General features: G+C 43.5%; 1 protein-coding gene across 1 annotated transcript; it reads right to left on the bottom strand.

Annotated features, from left to right (window-relative positions):
* Window positions 1–5,422: 5,422 nt before the first annotated feature.
* On the bottom strand, window positions 5,423–10,221 carry LOC139385835 (extracellular calcium-sensing receptor-like). The gene is made up of 9 exons (XM_071131085.1): window positions 10,010–10,221; window positions 9,337–9,631; window positions 9,067–9,153; window positions 8,547–8,813; window positions 7,929–8,135; window positions 7,499–7,771; window positions 7,052–7,279; window positions 6,689–6,812; window positions 5,423–6,596 (listed from the first exon to the last, which is right to left on the bottom strand). The coding sequence occupies exons 1-9, from the start codon at window positions 10,219–10,221 to the stop codon at window positions 5,683–5,685; spliced, it is 2,607 nt and encodes an 868-aa protein (XP_070987186.1). The 3' UTR covers window positions 5,423–5,682.
* Between the last annotated feature and the right edge of the window lie 6,815 nt (window positions 10,222–17,036).

Consider the following 17,036-nt stretch of genomic DNA (forward strand, 5'->3'; position numbering starts at 1 on the left):
GCTATCTGCATTGTGCCCCGCCACCTACCACCCGCCAACCCCTCTTTTACGCTACTGCTACTCTCTGTTCATCATATATGCATAGTCACTTTAACCATATCTACATGTACATACTACCTCAATTAGCCTGACTAACCGGTGTCTGTATGTAGCCTCGCTACTTTTATAACCTCGCTACTGTATATAGCCTGTCTACTGTATATAGCCTCACTACTGTATATAGCCTCACTACTGTATATAGCCTCACTACTGTATATAGCCTCTCTACTGTATATAACCTCTCTACTGTATATAGCCCCTCTACTGTATATAGCCTCTCTACTGTATATAACCTCTCTACTGTATATAGCCTCACTACTGTATATAGCCTCTCTACTGTATATAGCCTCTCTACTGTATATAGCCTCTCTACTGTATATAACCTCTCTACTGTATATAGCCTCACTACTGTATATAGCCTCTCTACTGTATATAGCCTCTCTACTGTATATAACCTCTCTACTGTATATAGCCTCTCTACTGTATACAACCTCTCTACTGTATATAGCCTCACTACTGTATATAGCCTCTCTACTGTATATAACCTCTCTACTCTATATAGCCTCACTACTGTATATAGCCTCTCTACTGTATATAACCTCTCTACTGTATATAGCCCCTCTACTGTATATAGCCTCTCTATTGTATATAGCCTCGCTACTTTTATTTTTCACTGCCTTTTTACTGTTGTTTTTATTTCTTTACTTACCTATTGCTCACCTAATACATTTTTTGTACTGTTGGTTAGAGCCTGTAAGTAAGCATTTCACAGTAAGATCTGCACCTGTTGTATTCGGCGCACGTGACAAATAAACTTGGATTTGATTTGATTGCAGGCTCTGTGTAAGCCTCATACTGTGTCACTCCCTATTGACTGTGTGTGTGTGTGCGTGTGTGTGAGTTCATAAAATCACATAAAATCACAGAAATCATGTTGAGCTCCAAAATCTGCCTTAACGGATTCGTCTGAACACGCTGCAGTTGTGTCTATAACTTTTTTGAAAAAAACAAACAAATTTCTTTAACCATCAATCAAAGGACATTGAATTATTTCATTTCATCATTACATTAGATAAATGGTTGGTTATTTTTTTCCTTAAACCATAGGTTCATGACCATTAACTTCTTGTGGGCCGGTGGCAGTATTCGGTATTTCGGATGACTGACGTGCCCAAAGTAAACTGCCTGTTACTCAGCCCAGAAGCTAGGATATGCGTATAATTGGATAGAAACAGTTTCCAAAACTGTAAAAATAATGTCTGTGAGTATAACAGAACTGATATAGCAAGTGAAAACCCAACGAGAATCCATCCGAGAATTTTTGTTGTTGTTGAGCTCACCACTAATTAAATTGGCTGTCCATAGGAATATCAAAGGAATACCTCCCAGATTGCAGTTCCTAGTGCTTCCAGTAGATGTCAAAAGTCTTTAGAAAGAGCTTAATGCTTGTTTTTTGAAAAATGAGCTAGAATTTGTTAGTTTTTCTAAGTGGCTCCCATTTTGGCTGTAGTGTTGTGGCGCTCGTTGGTGAGGGCGCGATTGATTTTGATTTGATTGTTTATTTACATATAAGGGTACCTGAGGATTGACTAGAAATGTTGTTTGACTTGTTTGGACAAAGTTTATTGGAAACCTTTGGGATTCATTTGTATGCATTTTGAATGACGGAAACCGGTGGATTACTGAATCAAGAGTGCCAACTATACTGACTTTTTTGGGATATAAAGAAGGACTTTATCGAACAAAAGGACCATTTGTTATGTAGCTGGGTAAGTTATTTATTTTATCACTATTTCTGACTTCCATGACGCCTCCACTTGATTGGAGAATGTTTGTAATGCTTTTGTATGCGGGGCGCTGCCCTCAGATAATTGCGTGGTATGCTTTCGCCGTAAAGCCTTTTTGAAATCTGACAAAGCGGCTGGATTAACGAGAAATTAAGCTTTTAAACGATGTAAGGGGACACCCCCCTGAAATGTATAAAAATGAATGGGAAGTCATTGCAAATTGGCACTGGACAAACCATATACACGGTATCCAAAACCACTCAATTCGGCGTTGTTTCATTCAAAGTTGATTGCAAATGCCATATGGCAAATGCCAAGTGTAACACTTAAAAATCCAACTGGTGGCGAGTGCGCTCCACTGTGGTTTTTCATATTGCAAATGTAACACAAGTCAACATCCAAAGTTAAATGTTGAAAAACTTATCACCCTCCTAAAAAAGTGCTTTATGGAACGTTTTTCGAAATTATTTAGATTTTTTTTGTCAATTACACATGTAAGAACTGTAAAAATATACTTTTGCATGATTATCATATTTTTTAAATATTTTTTATACTTGTGCATAATGCATATGTTTTGTCCATTTGCAATATGATTTCATAGGAAGTCAAAAGTGAAAGTCAAAAGACACTTTTTTTTGGCCAAATGCCAAATGCAATATGAAAGATTTGAAAATGCAAAATCAGGATGTTATGGCCATTTGCCATGTACCATCACAAATTTGACATGCTCAAAAATACTGCAGAAATGCAAAATTGACTGGCCTGATAAACACAGGTTGGCCCGGGCAGTGATAGTTGTTCCTTTCCATCGCTCTTTGTGTTGATTTCATCATGTCCATTTGGTGATATTTTCTTCACTGTTGAATCATTTTGCAAATGCACGTGCATTTGTAAAATGTTTCAATGGGCATTTACCATCACGAATTTGGCATGCTCAAAAATCCCGCAGAAATGCAAAATTGACTGGCCTGATGAACTCGGGATGGCCGGGCAATGATTGTGGTTCCTCTCCATCACTCATTGTGTTGATTTCATTTTGTCCACTTGGTCATGGTTTTCACTGTTTAACATAGTGCTATATCATTTGGGAAGTATAATTGCCTTTTGGACATGGTTCACAACCTTTTGGGTTTGGAAATCGACATCCTATGAACATACATGGCAAACAGACATAACATCCCGATTTGGCACTTTCAAAACTTTCATATTGCATTTGGACATTTCTTATGGCATTTGGCCATGGTTCACTGACATTTGACTTCCTATGATATCATATTGCAAATGGTCAAAACATATGCCTTATGGACATGTAAACAAAAAATGACAATGAAATATGACAAAGATATGTTCATACTGTTCTTATATATGTATAATTGACAAAAGAAAATCGAAAGAATCTCGAAAAACGGTCCAGAAAGCACTTTTTTAGAGGGTGATACAATTTGGAATTTTTTGGGACTTGATGTCCATTTGCAATATGAAAATTAACTTCTTGATGCACCCATCCCGTTACCGGGAACATTTTCGTCCACAGCCGCTGAATTGCAGAGCGCCACATTCCAATTAAATTACTAAAAACATTTATTTTCATGAAAGCACAAGTGCAATATAGCAAAATACAGTTTAGCTTGTTGTTAATCCACCTGGCGTGTCAGATTTCAAAAAAAGCTTTTCCGCAAAAGCATACCAAGCGTTTATGTAAGGACATCTCTCTCAGCAGACAAAACATTACAAACAGCTAGCAGCCAAGTAAATTGGTCACAAAAGTCAGAAAAGCAATAAAATGAATCACTTACCTTTGATGATCTTCAGATTTTTGCACTCATGAGACTCCCAGTTACACAATACATGTTCCTTTTGTCCCATAAAGATTATTTTTATATCCGAAATACCTCCATTTGGTTGGCGCGTTATATTCAGAAATCCACAGCCTCGAGCGATCACGACCAGACAGACGAAAATTCCAAATAGTATTCGTAAAGTTCGTAGAAACATGTCAAAGTTTTTTATAATCAATCCTCAGGTTGTTTTTACAATATAGAATCGATAATATTTCAACCGGACTGTACCTTCTTCAATAGGAGAGAGAGAGAAAATGTCTGCTCCAAGCTGTTGCGCATGCAAAACGCTGCTGGCAACCAGCCATACAATGACGCGGTGTGATCTTTCTTGCTCATTTTTCAAAATAAAAGCCTGAAACTATGTCTAAAGACTGTTCACACCATGGGGAAACCATACCGAAAGGAATCTGGTTGATATCCCTTTAAATAGAGCGAAGGCAGGCAATGGAACAGAGAGCTTTCAGGTAAAACAGCACTTCCGGGTTGGATTTTCCTCAGGTTTTCGCCTGCAATATCAGTACTGTTATACTCACAGACAATATTTTGACAGTTTTGGAAACTTAAGAGTGTTTTCTATCCTAATCTGACAATTATATGCATATTCTAGATTCTTCGCCTGAGAAATAGGTAGTTTCATTTGGGTAAGTTTTTCATCCAAACATCAAAATGCTGCCCCCTACACTCAGCAGGGGACAGTATTAACAGGGGGCAGTAGTAACGGTGGAGCGCGCTCACCCTCCTTTAGATTTTTGCTGTATGACACTTGTCATTTGCCATATGCCATTTTCAATATGGTTTGAATGAATTGGCGTCGAATTGAGTGGTATTTGCCATCGTGTATATGTTTCATACACTGCCAAAACTTTCCCATTCATTTTTATCCATTTCAGGGGGGTTTTGCCTTCCCGGAAGACCCAGTCCTGGGGCACGACCTGAGTCCATCGGCCTATTTTAATAACACTCGCGGATGTCTACTAATCGGACTTACATTTGCAAAATGTAGATCCTCATTATTAACCATACGGGTAATGCCATCGGCTTCCCTTATGTAGGATATGTACGAGTCTGCTGTTTATGATAATGCAGAGGATTTTACAAAGGTTGCTGTTGACGCATATCCCAAGGTAGTTATTGGGGTCAAATTTGTTTCCACTTTCTTGGATTGGGGTGATCAGTCCTTGGTTCCAAATATTGGGGAATAAGCTAGAGCAGAGGATGATGTTAAAGAGTTTAAGTATTGCCAATTGAAATTTGTGGTTTGTATATTTTATCATTTCATTTAGGATAACACCAACCCCGAAGGCTTTTTTGGGGTGTTAGGGATTGTATTTTGTCCTGTACTTCAGTACATGTAATTGGAGAATCCAGTGGGTTCTGGTAGTCCTTAATAGCTGAATCTAAGATTTGTATTTGAGTCAAAAGTTTGGACACACCTATTAGGGGGAGCTTCCCTGAAATTCATTTCTGAAAACAAATCAATTAAATTAGATACCGTTGATGAAACATGTTGTTCTTTTCCTTTCACATTTTATGAGGTAATTCTCTTTCCCCATATGACAGTTTCCTGACATTTTAATAAAATATCTTTGTATAAATATAAATAAAAACACATACAAGCAACTCCTTTCAAGTCTGAATGTTTTATTAAATGAACATTTGCATAAATTATAAATAAATTAATGGGTGAATGAGTGTGGCAGCAGAATCCTTTAGAAGGAACAGGTTATGCTGTTCCTCACAATGTGATGATTCATATTTCAGATCATTACAGAGGACGTGTAGAAGACAAGGAGAGGAATCCACTGTAAACTGCTGTTATGGTTTTGAGCCTATGGGAGAATCTCAATGTAATTTCTGTGATTCCTCGTGTCCTCTCTCCTCTGTCTCCTTTTCAAAACACAATGAATGAGAAGGTTAGATATCCCACCCCTGCAAACCTTCTCATCTAATGGGTTTTGAGAAGAAGGTGAGAAGAGAGGACATGAAGAATCAAAGAAATTGAATGAAGACCTTCCCTATGTCTTGGTTGAGGCCCGGCCCATCAGAGCCTTCTTGGTGTTCCTCTCTGGCCTCAGCAGGATGATGTAACACTTTGGGCCGAACAGAGACACCAGGAGGCCAAAGCTGGATGCTAAGATGGCGAATATCTCCACAGCGTCTGCATACTTCCCAGGAGAGCTAATGTAGGCAGGGACAAAAGAGATCCACACAGCACAGAAGATCAGCATGCTGAAGGTGATGAACTTGGCCTCGTTGAAGTTGTCTGGAAGATTCCTAGCCAGGAAAGCCAAGAGGAAGCTAAGGAACGCCAGGATGCCGATGTAGCCTAACAACGCTCCGAACCCTGCTACCGACCCCACCACACACTCATATACAATCTTATCAATATGGTAGCGCATGTTTTTGTGTGGAGTTGGAGAGGCTGAAACCAGCCAGGCTGTGCAGATAGCAGCCTGGAATGAGGTGAGAACCAGGACTGTTCCTCTCTGCTGCCCAGCACCAAACCACTTCAGGCTGGCATTGCCCCCAGGCTTAGAGGTCCTAAACACAGCCAGCACCACCATTGTCTTCACCAGTATACAAGAGACACAGAGAACAAAGCTGATACCAAATGCTGCATGCCTCAGCTGACACGTCCACAGCCGGGGCCGGCCAATGAACAGCAGCGAGCACAGGAAGCAGAGTTTGAGTGAAAGCAGAAGCAGGAAGCTCAGCTCAGAGTTGTTGGCCTTGACAACAGGTGTGTTCCGGTAGCGTGTGAAGATTCCGAGGACCACTGCACAGATGAGGGCTCCTAGCAACGAGGCGGTCATCAAGGAGATGCCCAGGGATTCCTGGTAGGAGAGGAACTCAACCCCCTTAGGGATGCAGAGATCACGCTCCGGGCTGGACCAGAAGTCCTCTGGACACCTCGAGCACTCGGCCGAGTCTGACAGAAAGACAGACAAAGAATATGTGGAAAACCTTTTCTACACCCCGAAACCACACTCAAATTCTTTAAATTATATTAATTTCACTGACCTGTGGTGTTGCTGACCTCTCCCTCAGCACAGGAGATGCAGTCGAAGCAGCAGACAGGCTCCCCCTTCTTCCTGGCTACACGGGTGCCTGGGGGACAGCTCTCACTGCACACTGATCGTGGGGGCTATAAGGACGAAGGTGAGGGGGAATTTAAGCTTTATTTAACTAGGAAAGTCAGTTAAAGAACAAATTCTTATTTACACTGACGTCCTAGGAGGGAGAATATCAGACTTTTATATTTATTAACACATCCATGTATACACACCCATATTTAATGATTCTTTGCCCTCCACTGGTAAAGATTTACACTGTTTCTGTTGCAGTAGTGAAATATGCTATATAACTGTATCATTTATACATAACCTTTTTTGACTCAAAGTTCCAGAAAATTCTGCCCTCGTCCAGTGTGAGCTCTTGTCCTGCGGGGGCTGATTCGTCGATCACACCCACATTCTCCACCTGAACGCTCCCGTCCTGGAGCCACGCCCAGTTCATGATGTCATAGATGGCCAAGGCGTCCCCGTTGTCATCGAAAGAAACGCGATCGCCAAACCCTGTGGTGAAGTTAACCCTCTCCAGGTAATGGACCAGCTGGTCAGAAGAGGGGGATGGAGGGAACAGAGGGAAGAGAGGAAAGAGGAGGAGATTATGTAGACAAAAGACAGTATGTGGTCAGGGGACCTTGACTAAGAAAACAGGAAACAGAAGTAAACAGTTGGCAAAGTGTACGTCTGCATCTGTGTGTGTGTGTGTGTGTGTGTGCGTGTGTGTGTGTGTGCGTGCGTGTGCGTGTGTGTGAATGTATCCCACCTGCCAGTGCTCCAGTCTCTGTAGGCTGGCACAGCGGTTCCCACTGAAAGGTCCTCTCCCTGGCACACACTGCAGTAGGTCATGCAGGGCATGGGCCAGGGCGTACACTGCCTTATATACGTTATACTCCGGCCTGAGCTCAGACACGTCCCCATAGTTGGTCTCGACATCTCTCAGGTCCTCCTGACCTGTACATACATCACCCCCAGCCTCCACCCAACCTGCTGGGGGCTCCAACCTGCACCCAAACACAGCCTCCCAGAACTGTCTCACCTTATCAGAACAGAGAAGGAAATGTTTTAGAGGAACACTAGTTTTTATCTTCTGTATTGTAGAATTTACAGGCAAAGTAGCCCTTTAAATGTTTTAAACATAATGTATAAAGTAATTAAATAAATTGTTGGAGTTAAAAGACAACAAATTACTTCACCATGTTGTTTCCAGGGTTATTGTCAGGTTGGTCGTCGGGGCGGATGCTAAGCAGGAAGTCCCTGAGGCCGGGTATCTCTCCACGACGGATGGCGATACCCAGGGTACCCCCCAGGTAGGGCATGAGACGGGGGGTGTGAAACACAGAGGAGGAGGTCCAGGCTTCACTGGCGATCCACTGGAGACCCTTCACATTCTGCACCACCACCTTGTAAAACGGGTTTTATACTTTATAATCAGACCACCCCAATGGTAATACGCTGTAACACTTTTATACACTGTTGTCTGTGAGAGTAACATCCTACAGCTGTTATGGCTGTAATAATGTCTGTAGAATGCATTTGATGATAAAACATACTTACTAATACCGTGATGTGTGGTTGTCCCCCCCTAGATATCTTAGGATGGATGCACTAACTGTCCAAGGACACCGATATGTAAAATATATGCACACATCACTGACTATAAGTGTCTTTGGATAAAAGCATCTGCTAAATGGTATTACTAATATTATTATGAAGTGTAAATTTCTCTGGATTAGAGCCTCTGAAACTAAAATGTGAATGTATTGTAAGAGAGTTATTTTAGATCAACTGTCAAGATAAAATCATCTCTGAACCTCATCCACCAGAGGGAGCAGGTAGGCCTCGTTGGAGAACACCACCACCACACGAGCAGAGGAGCTCTTGATCTCTCCCACGATCCTCTGCAGCTCTGTGGGGCGGTTGTCTTTGGGCAGGACCTGGGAATAGGCCACACAGCCCCCTGATTCAGCCAGGCTTGAGTGGAAGGACCGGGCAGCGTGAAATCCGTAGTCATCGTCACTGAACACCAGTCCCACCCAGGTCCAACCCAACCGACGTAGGATCTGGATCATGGCTCGCACCTGAGATCACATCAACAAAGATTAGACATTACTGATGTTATTACAGAGACTGGAGAGTATAGAGAGATCAACATAAACTACATACATTATTTTTTGTCACCTTTTATTTAACCTTATCTAATCTTAAAAAAAAAAATGATTGAACGTTTTTTTAATTGTAATGCCATTACACAGGATAAAGTGTACAGTGAGTATACATGGGAGCTGACGGTTCACTGTGTAATTATGTCATTGTAGCCTTCTAGAGACAGACCTGGAAGGCGTCACTGGGGATGGTTCTGAAGAAGGATGGGTATTTTCCCCGGTTGCTCAGACAGGAACACGTGGCGTAATGACTCACCTGATGGAGAGAAATATACAATGATTATTGTTTTATTCTTCAATTAATTAATATAATCTAAATGTTTCACGCCTACAACACATTTAAGACCTAAACATGCTGTTTCTCACTCAAAGTGGGATTTTGGAATAAAAGAAGGACATTTCCAATAGTGTTGTCATCTTTCTATTCTTTCTGATTTACCATGGGAACCCGGAACAGCCCTAGGACACTGGAGATGGCGATGGAGTGTGTAGACCCTGGGTCTCCCACAATCCCTAGCACCGGGGGTGACCCAGAACAAGTCTCATCCAATAGGAACTCTTCCTCTGTCCCACTGGCCAATGACATGGCAGCACGGAACGATACTCCCAGCTTCAGGCAGTTGTCGTAGAGCTGGTATCCGAGCTTGATGTTTGGCAGAAGGTCAGGGTTTCTGTTGATCTCATCTACAGCAAACGCCATAGTCTGGGCCTGCTGGAAACCAAAACTGTCAAAACTGACAGAGAAAAGGAAAATTCAATCAATTTGTAAATGTTTTAAATCGCTCTAGAGGTGTTGAAATCTGTGCACCTCTTAAGGAGTGTGTGAGGAAAAAACAAGTTACTTTTGTCAAGGATAGATAATAAAATAGGTCAGTCTTTATAAAGGGAAATTTGCTTAGAAAACAATGGAATACACACAATTTATTCACAGATATTTTCAAACCGCAATGTACTATTCACCAATGTAACAAGAACCCAGTAGTTCTCTGGCACCAGGGTTGGTTAACACTGATCATAGTGAGGCTTCTTATAGTAGGGATGTCTACCTGTCCTTTTTAGGAGAAGTGCAGACACACATCCAGTCCAGTCCAGTCCAGTAGATGAATACTCACCCCTTACAGTAGAGCTGCTGGGGTTCTGATGTGAAAGATAGCTCAGGGAACACAGTGAAGTAGTGGACCTCAAACAGACCTCCCAGAATCACATCACCCTTCTGGTACATCCCATTCAGACTGAAATGCTCCCGCAGACGACAGGACGAGGAAGTGGACGAGGCAGAGGAGTAGTTCAATAGAAGGCTCAGAGATGAGGAGTTCAGTATCATGACTATAGATAGGTAAAGGTTAATATATTGCCTGACCCTCATAGCTGTACTCTGTCTCTCCCCGTCTCTCTCTTGCTTACTCTCTCTCCCTCTCTTTTATAGTGTAGAGTTGGGGGGGAGGCGTTGGGAGGGGAGGCAGGGTGGAAAGATTGCAGGGATAGGGGAGGCAGGGGTTGGCTGGTAAGGGAGGGGAGTTAGGGGGGAGGGGAGTTAGGGGGGAGGGGGGCAAAGTCGCAGGTAGGAGATGAGACGTGGGAGTGTCAGAGAAAGACGATATGTGAAATGTTGCGACCCAAAAAGGGAAACCAGTGAAGAAGAAATACCATTCTAAATATTCGGCATATTCATGTTTATTTATTTTCCCTTATGTACTTTAACTATTAGCACATCGTTACAACACCGTATATAGACATAATTTGATATTTGAAATGTCTCTTTTCCTTTGGAACTTTGTGAGTTTAATGTCAAATTTCTTATTGCACTTTTGGTTATTATCTATTTCACTTACTTTGGCAAAGTGAACATATGATTCCAATGCCATTAAAACCCTTTGAATTTAATTGAAATAACTATTACACACCTCCAAGTTATTCCACCATGTGTCCTGTAGAGGTGAACTGTTTTTCTCCCTCTCCCTCTCCCTCTCCCTCTCTCCCTCTCCCTCTCCCTCTCCCTCTCCCTTCCTCTCCCTTCCTCTCCCTCTCCCTCTCCCTCTCCCTCTCCCTCTCTCTCTCCCTCTCCCTCTCTCCCTCTCCCTCTCCATCTCCCTCTCCCTCTTCATCCTACATGTCACTTGTAGGTTGAGGGTTGTGGCTGGGACTAGGGTTGGGGAAAAGCTGACCACGACTCCATTTTGTTGATCCCTGCCTACAGACAGAAACTAAAACAAGAGGCTCCCACGCTGAGGTCTGTCCAACGCTGGTCCGACCAAGCTGACTCCACACTCCAAGACTGCTTCTATCACGTGGACTGGGAGATGTTTCGTATTGCGTCAGATAACAACATTGACGAATACGCTGATTCGGTGTGCGAGTTCATTAGAACGTGCGTTGAAGATGTCGTTCCCATAGCAACGATTAAAACATTCCCTAACCAGAAACCGTGGATTGATGGCAGCATTCGTGTGAAACTGAAAGCGCAAACCACTGCTTTTAATCAGGGCAAGGTGTCTGGTAACATGACCGAATACAAACAGTGCAGCTATTCCCTCCGCAAGGCTATCAAACAAGCTAAGCGCCAGTACAGAGACAAAGTAGAATCTCAATTCAACGGCTCAGACACAAGAGGCATGTGGCAGGGTCTACAGTCAATCACGAACTACAGGAAGAAATCCAGCCCAGTCACGGACCAGGATGTCTTGCTCCCAGGCAGACTAAATAACTTTTTTGCCCGCTTTGAGGACAATACAGTGCCACTGACACGGCCTGCAACGAAAACATGCGGTCTCTCCTTCACTGCAGCCGAGGTGATTAAGACATTTAAACGTGTTAACCCTCGCAAGGCTGCAGGCCCAGACGGCATCCCCAGCCGCGCCCTCAGAGCATGCGCAGACCAGCTGGCCGGTGTGTTTACGGACATATTCAATCAATCCCTATACCAGTCTGCTGTTCCCACATGCTTCAAGAGGGCCACCATTGTTCCTGTTCCCAAGAAAGCTAAGGTAACTGAGCTAAACAACTACCGCCCCGTAGCACTCACATCCGTCATCATGAAGTGCTTTGAGAGACTAGTCAAGGACCATATCACCTCCACCCTACCTGACACCCTAGACCCACTCCAATTTGCTTACCGCCCAAATAGGTCCACAGACGATGCAATCTCAACCACACTGCACACTGCCCTAACCCATCTGGACAAGAGGAATACCTATGTGAGAATGCTGTTCAACGACTACAGCTCGGCATTCAACACCATAGTACCCTCCAAGCTCGTCATCAAGCTCGAGACCCTGGGTCTCGACCCCGCCCTGTGCAACTGGGTACTGGACTTCCTGACGGGCCGCCCCCAGGTGGTGAGGGTAGGCAACAACATCTCCTCCCCGCTGATCCTCAACACTGGGGCCCCACAAGGGTGCGTTCTGAGCCCTCTCCTGTACTCCCTGTTCACCCACGACTGCGTGGCCACGCACGCCTCCAACTCAATCATCAAGTTTGCGGACGACACAACAGTGGTAGGCTTGATTACGAACAACGACGAGACGGCCTACAGGGAGGAGGTGAGGGCCCTCGGAGTGTGGTGTCAGGAAAATAACCTCACACTCAACGTCAACAAAACTAAGGAGATGATTGTGGACTTCAGGAAACAGCAGAGGGAACACCCCCCTATCCACATCGATGGAACAGTAGTGGAGAGGGTAGCAAGTTTTAAGTTCCTCGGCATACACATCACAGACAAACTGAATTGGTCCACTCACACAGACAGCATCGTGAAGAAGGCGCAGCAGCGCCTCTTCAACCTCAGGAGGCTGAAGAAATTCGGCTATTTACCAAAAGCACTCACAAACTTCTACAGATGCACAATCGAGAGCATCCTGGCGGGCTGTATCACCGCCTGGTATGGCAACTGCACCGCCCTCAACCGTAAGGCTCTCCAGAGGGTAGTGAGGTCTGCACAACGCATCACCGGGGGCAAACTACCTGCCCTCCAGGACACCTACACCACCCGATGTCACAGGAAGGCCATAAAGATCATCAAGGACATCAACCACCCGAGCCACTGCCTGTTCACCCCGCTATCATCCAGAAGGCGAGGTCAGTACAGGTGCATCAAAGCTGGGACCGAGAGACTGAAAAACAGCTTCTATCTCAAGGCCATCAGACTGTTAAACAGCCACCACTAACACTGAGTGGCTGCTGCCAACACACTGACACTGACTCAACTCCAGCCACTTTAATAATGGGAATTGATGGGAAATGATGTAAATATATCACTAGCCACTTTAAACAATGCTACCTTATATAATGTTACTTACCCTACATTATTCATCTCATATGCATACGTATATACTGTACTCTATATCATCGACTGTATCCTTATGTAATACATGTATCACTAGCCACTTTAAACTATGCCACTTGTTTACATACTCATCTCATTTGTACATACTGTACTCGATACCATCTACTGTATCTTGCCTATGCTGCTCTGTACCATCACTCATTCATATATCCTTATGTACATATTCTTTATCCCCTTACACTGTGTACAAGACAGTAGTTTGGGAATTGTTAGTTAGATTACTGTTATTACTGCATTGTCGGAACTAGAAGCACAAGCATTTCGCTACACTCGCATTAACATCTGCTAACCATGTGTATGTGACAAATAAAATTTGATTTGATTTTGATTTGATTTGATTTGGGGCTCGGGCTAAGGTTGGGGCTAGGGTGTGGGAGTCTGGGTGATGGTGAGCTGCCTGTGTTTCAGTCTGAGGGGGATGTAGTGAAAGGTGGTCTGTTCTGTCCACTACCTGGCCCTGGAGCCAGAGCACAGCTACAAGACAAAGCCTCAGCACACACAGTGCAATGGGTGAGTGAGCGTATGCTAATGCTTGAAATCATGATTTAACAACAATTATTGCGACTGAATGTTATTTTCTCTCCTAGAGCACGGAATGAATATATTTCCTTACAGTTTTCCTGCTGTTCTTTACCTATCTCTCCACCTCCCTCTGTAGTTTTGACCACAGAGTCTTCCGTTGGATGATTACCATGGTGTTTGCGGTGGATGAGATGAACCGTAACTCAACTTTACTGCCAGGTGTGAGGCTGGGCTACAGAATCCTGGACAGCTGTGACCACGTCCAAACCAGCCTGAGAGGGGTGCTATCCATGGTCACTGGGAGGAGGACTGAGGAGAACATAGAGGAGGGGGTGGAGAAGAGCATGCGTTGGTGCCAGGCCTCCTCTACTTGTGCATTTCTTCAGTGAAAACATTGTACTGAGAAAATTCCAAATTGGCTTTTTACCAAATTGTCGTACGACAGAACACGTATTCACCCTGCAAACCCTAATTGACAAACAAACAATCCAAAACAAAGGCAAAGTCTTTTCATGCTTTGTTGACTTCAAAAAAGCCTTTGACTAAGTTCGGCATGAGGGTCCGCTATACAAATTGATTGAAAGTGCTTTTGGGGGAAAAACACATTACATTATTGTAAACCATGCACACAGACAACAAGTGTGCGGTTAAAATAGGCCAAAAATTGGCAAAACACACACACATTTCTTCCCACAAAAATTACACACACCTTGGCCTAAACACCTAAATGCCCTTTATGGTTGTGAGTTCTGGGGTCCGCTCACCAACCAAGAATTCACAAAATGGGATGAACACCAAATTGAGACTCTGCATGCAGAATTCTGCAAAAAATATCCTCTGTATAAAACGTAAAACACCAAATAATGCATGCAGAGCAGAATTAGGCCGACACCCACTAATGATCAAAATCCAATAAAGAGCTTAAATTCTTAAGCTAAAGTTAAATTCTGCAACCACCTAAAAGGAAGTGATTCCCAAACCTTCCATAATAAAGCCATCACCGACAGAGAGATGAACCTGGAGAAGAGTCCCCTAAGCAAGCTGGTCCTGGGGTTACAAACTAGAAAGCTTTTTGGCTCTAAACAGAGGGTACACAGTGACAAAATACCTGACCACCGTGACCGACCCAAATGTAAGGAAAGCTTTGACAATGTGCAGACTCAGTGAGGATAGCCTTGCTATTGAGAGAGGCAGTCTTAGGCAGACCTGGCTCTCAAGAGAAGACAGGCTATGTGCACAATGCCCACAAAATGAGGCGGAAACCTCCAGCCCAATGTATGTGTCACGACTTCCACCGAAGATAGTTCCTCTCCCTGTTCGGGCAGTGCTCGGCGGTCGGCGTCGCCAGCCTACTAGCCATCACCGATCCCTTTTCCTTTTCTGATTGTTTTGTCTTTGGTTCTTGCACACCTGGTTTCTTTTGCCTTAATTTCTGTGTGTATAATTTACTCTGTTGCCTGCCTAGGTTTGTGTGGGGTTATTTTATTGTGATGTTGCTCGGTTAGGTTGTGCCATTTCTGTTTCACGCATTTATACTGAGTGTGTATGAATTTAGGAGCTTTGTTGGTTCCTCCTTTCGTGATTAACGGATGTCTCTGTTGTCGAGGGCGTTTGATTATTGTATTGTGCCTTACCTGTATTTGGTGGACTTGCCCATTTAAAATGACGCATCTCGAACATCTCTGCTCTCCTGCACCTGACTCCTTCACCTACCTCCAAACTCAATATCGTCACAGAATCCTGCACCTGACTCCTTCACCTACCTCCAAACTCAATATCGTCACAGAATCCTGCACCTGACTCCTTCACCTACCTCCAAACTCAATATCGTCACAGAATCCTGCACCTGACTCCTTCACCTACCTCCAAACTCAATATCGTCACAGAATCCCGCTTCGATGGAGCCAGCAGGAGCTGACGAACTCCCAACATCTATGGAGGAGCGCGTTCAACACCAGACGGCAGTGTTACACCGGCTGGAGACCGCCATGGATCAGGTGATAAGACGAAGGAAAGATGGGAGAGGTGGCCTCCCTACACCGCCACCCGACGGAGCAATATTGTCACAGTATGACCATATTAGAGACACATATTTCCCTCAGATTACACAGAACCACAAAGAATTCAAAAACAAATCCAATTTTGACAAACTCCCATATCTATTGGGTGAAATACCAAAGTGTCATCAGCAATATTTGTGACTTGTTGCCAGAAAAAAAGGGCAACCTGTGAAGAACACACATCATCAACCTATATTTTTGTTTCTTTGTTTTCCCTTTTGTACTTTAACTACTTACACATACCATGACACCTGAAATGTCTTTATTCTTTTGGAACTTTTGTGAGAGTAATGTTTACTGTACATTTCTTTATTGTTTATTTTCTATTTCACTTGCTTTGGCAACGTAAACATTTGTTTCCCATGCCAATAAACCCTTAAATTGAATTGTTTTGAATTGAAATTGAATTGAGATTGAGAGAGAGAAAAAAAGAAAGAGAGAGAGATAGAAAGAGAAAGAGAAAGAGAAAGAGAGAGATGTTTTTACATTGCCACCTGTACCTCTCAGTCAGACATGCCTGCCACTTTTTCCTGTAACTTATTGTCTGTGTTCCTCCAGGTGCGTTCCTCCAGGTGCGTTCCACCAGGTGAGTTCCTCCAGGTGCGTTCATCCAGGTGAGTTCCACCAGGTGAGTTCCTCCAGGTGCGTTCCTCCAGGTGCGTTCCTCCAGGTGCATTCCTTCAGGTGAGTTCCTCCAGGTGAGTTTCTCCAGGTGAGTTCCTCCAGGTGAGTTACTTTGCCACCTGTGCCTGTCTGACGGAAAACCTTCCTACCCCGCATTCCTGCAGACTGTGCCCAGCCATAACAGAGACTATGGGCGACATTTTCATATTGCAAAAGCAATGAGTTAAGTGCACATTTATGTGTTCATGTATTTTTCAGTTTACTAAACCGTAGTTAAATAATCGCCTCCTTAGAATGCAAATTGTTGAGGAACATTTTCTAATTAAATGGTGCGAGATTACAATAATGTTTGTGTTAAATTTTTCAACACATCAGCACATTGCTTATTGCTGTTACAGTGGCAAGAAAAAGTATGTTGGGATTGTCTGGATTTCTGCATAAATTGGTCAAAAATGTTCACAACAATAGACAACCACAGTGTGCTTCCACTAATAACACACACATTATTGCTGGAAAGGGTTACAAAAGTATCTCTAAAAGCCTTGATGTTCATCAGTCCATTGTAAGACAAATTGTCACACCCTGACCTTA

This window comes from Oncorhynchus clarkii, chromosome 27 (assembly GCF_045791955.1).
Source record: "Oncorhynchus clarkii lewisi isolate Uvic-CL-2024 chromosome 27, UVic_Ocla_1.0, whole genome shotgun sequence".
In the NCBI taxonomy this organism is placed as follows: domain Eukaryota; kingdom Metazoa; phylum Chordata; class Actinopteri; order Salmoniformes; family Salmonidae; genus Oncorhynchus; species Oncorhynchus clarkii.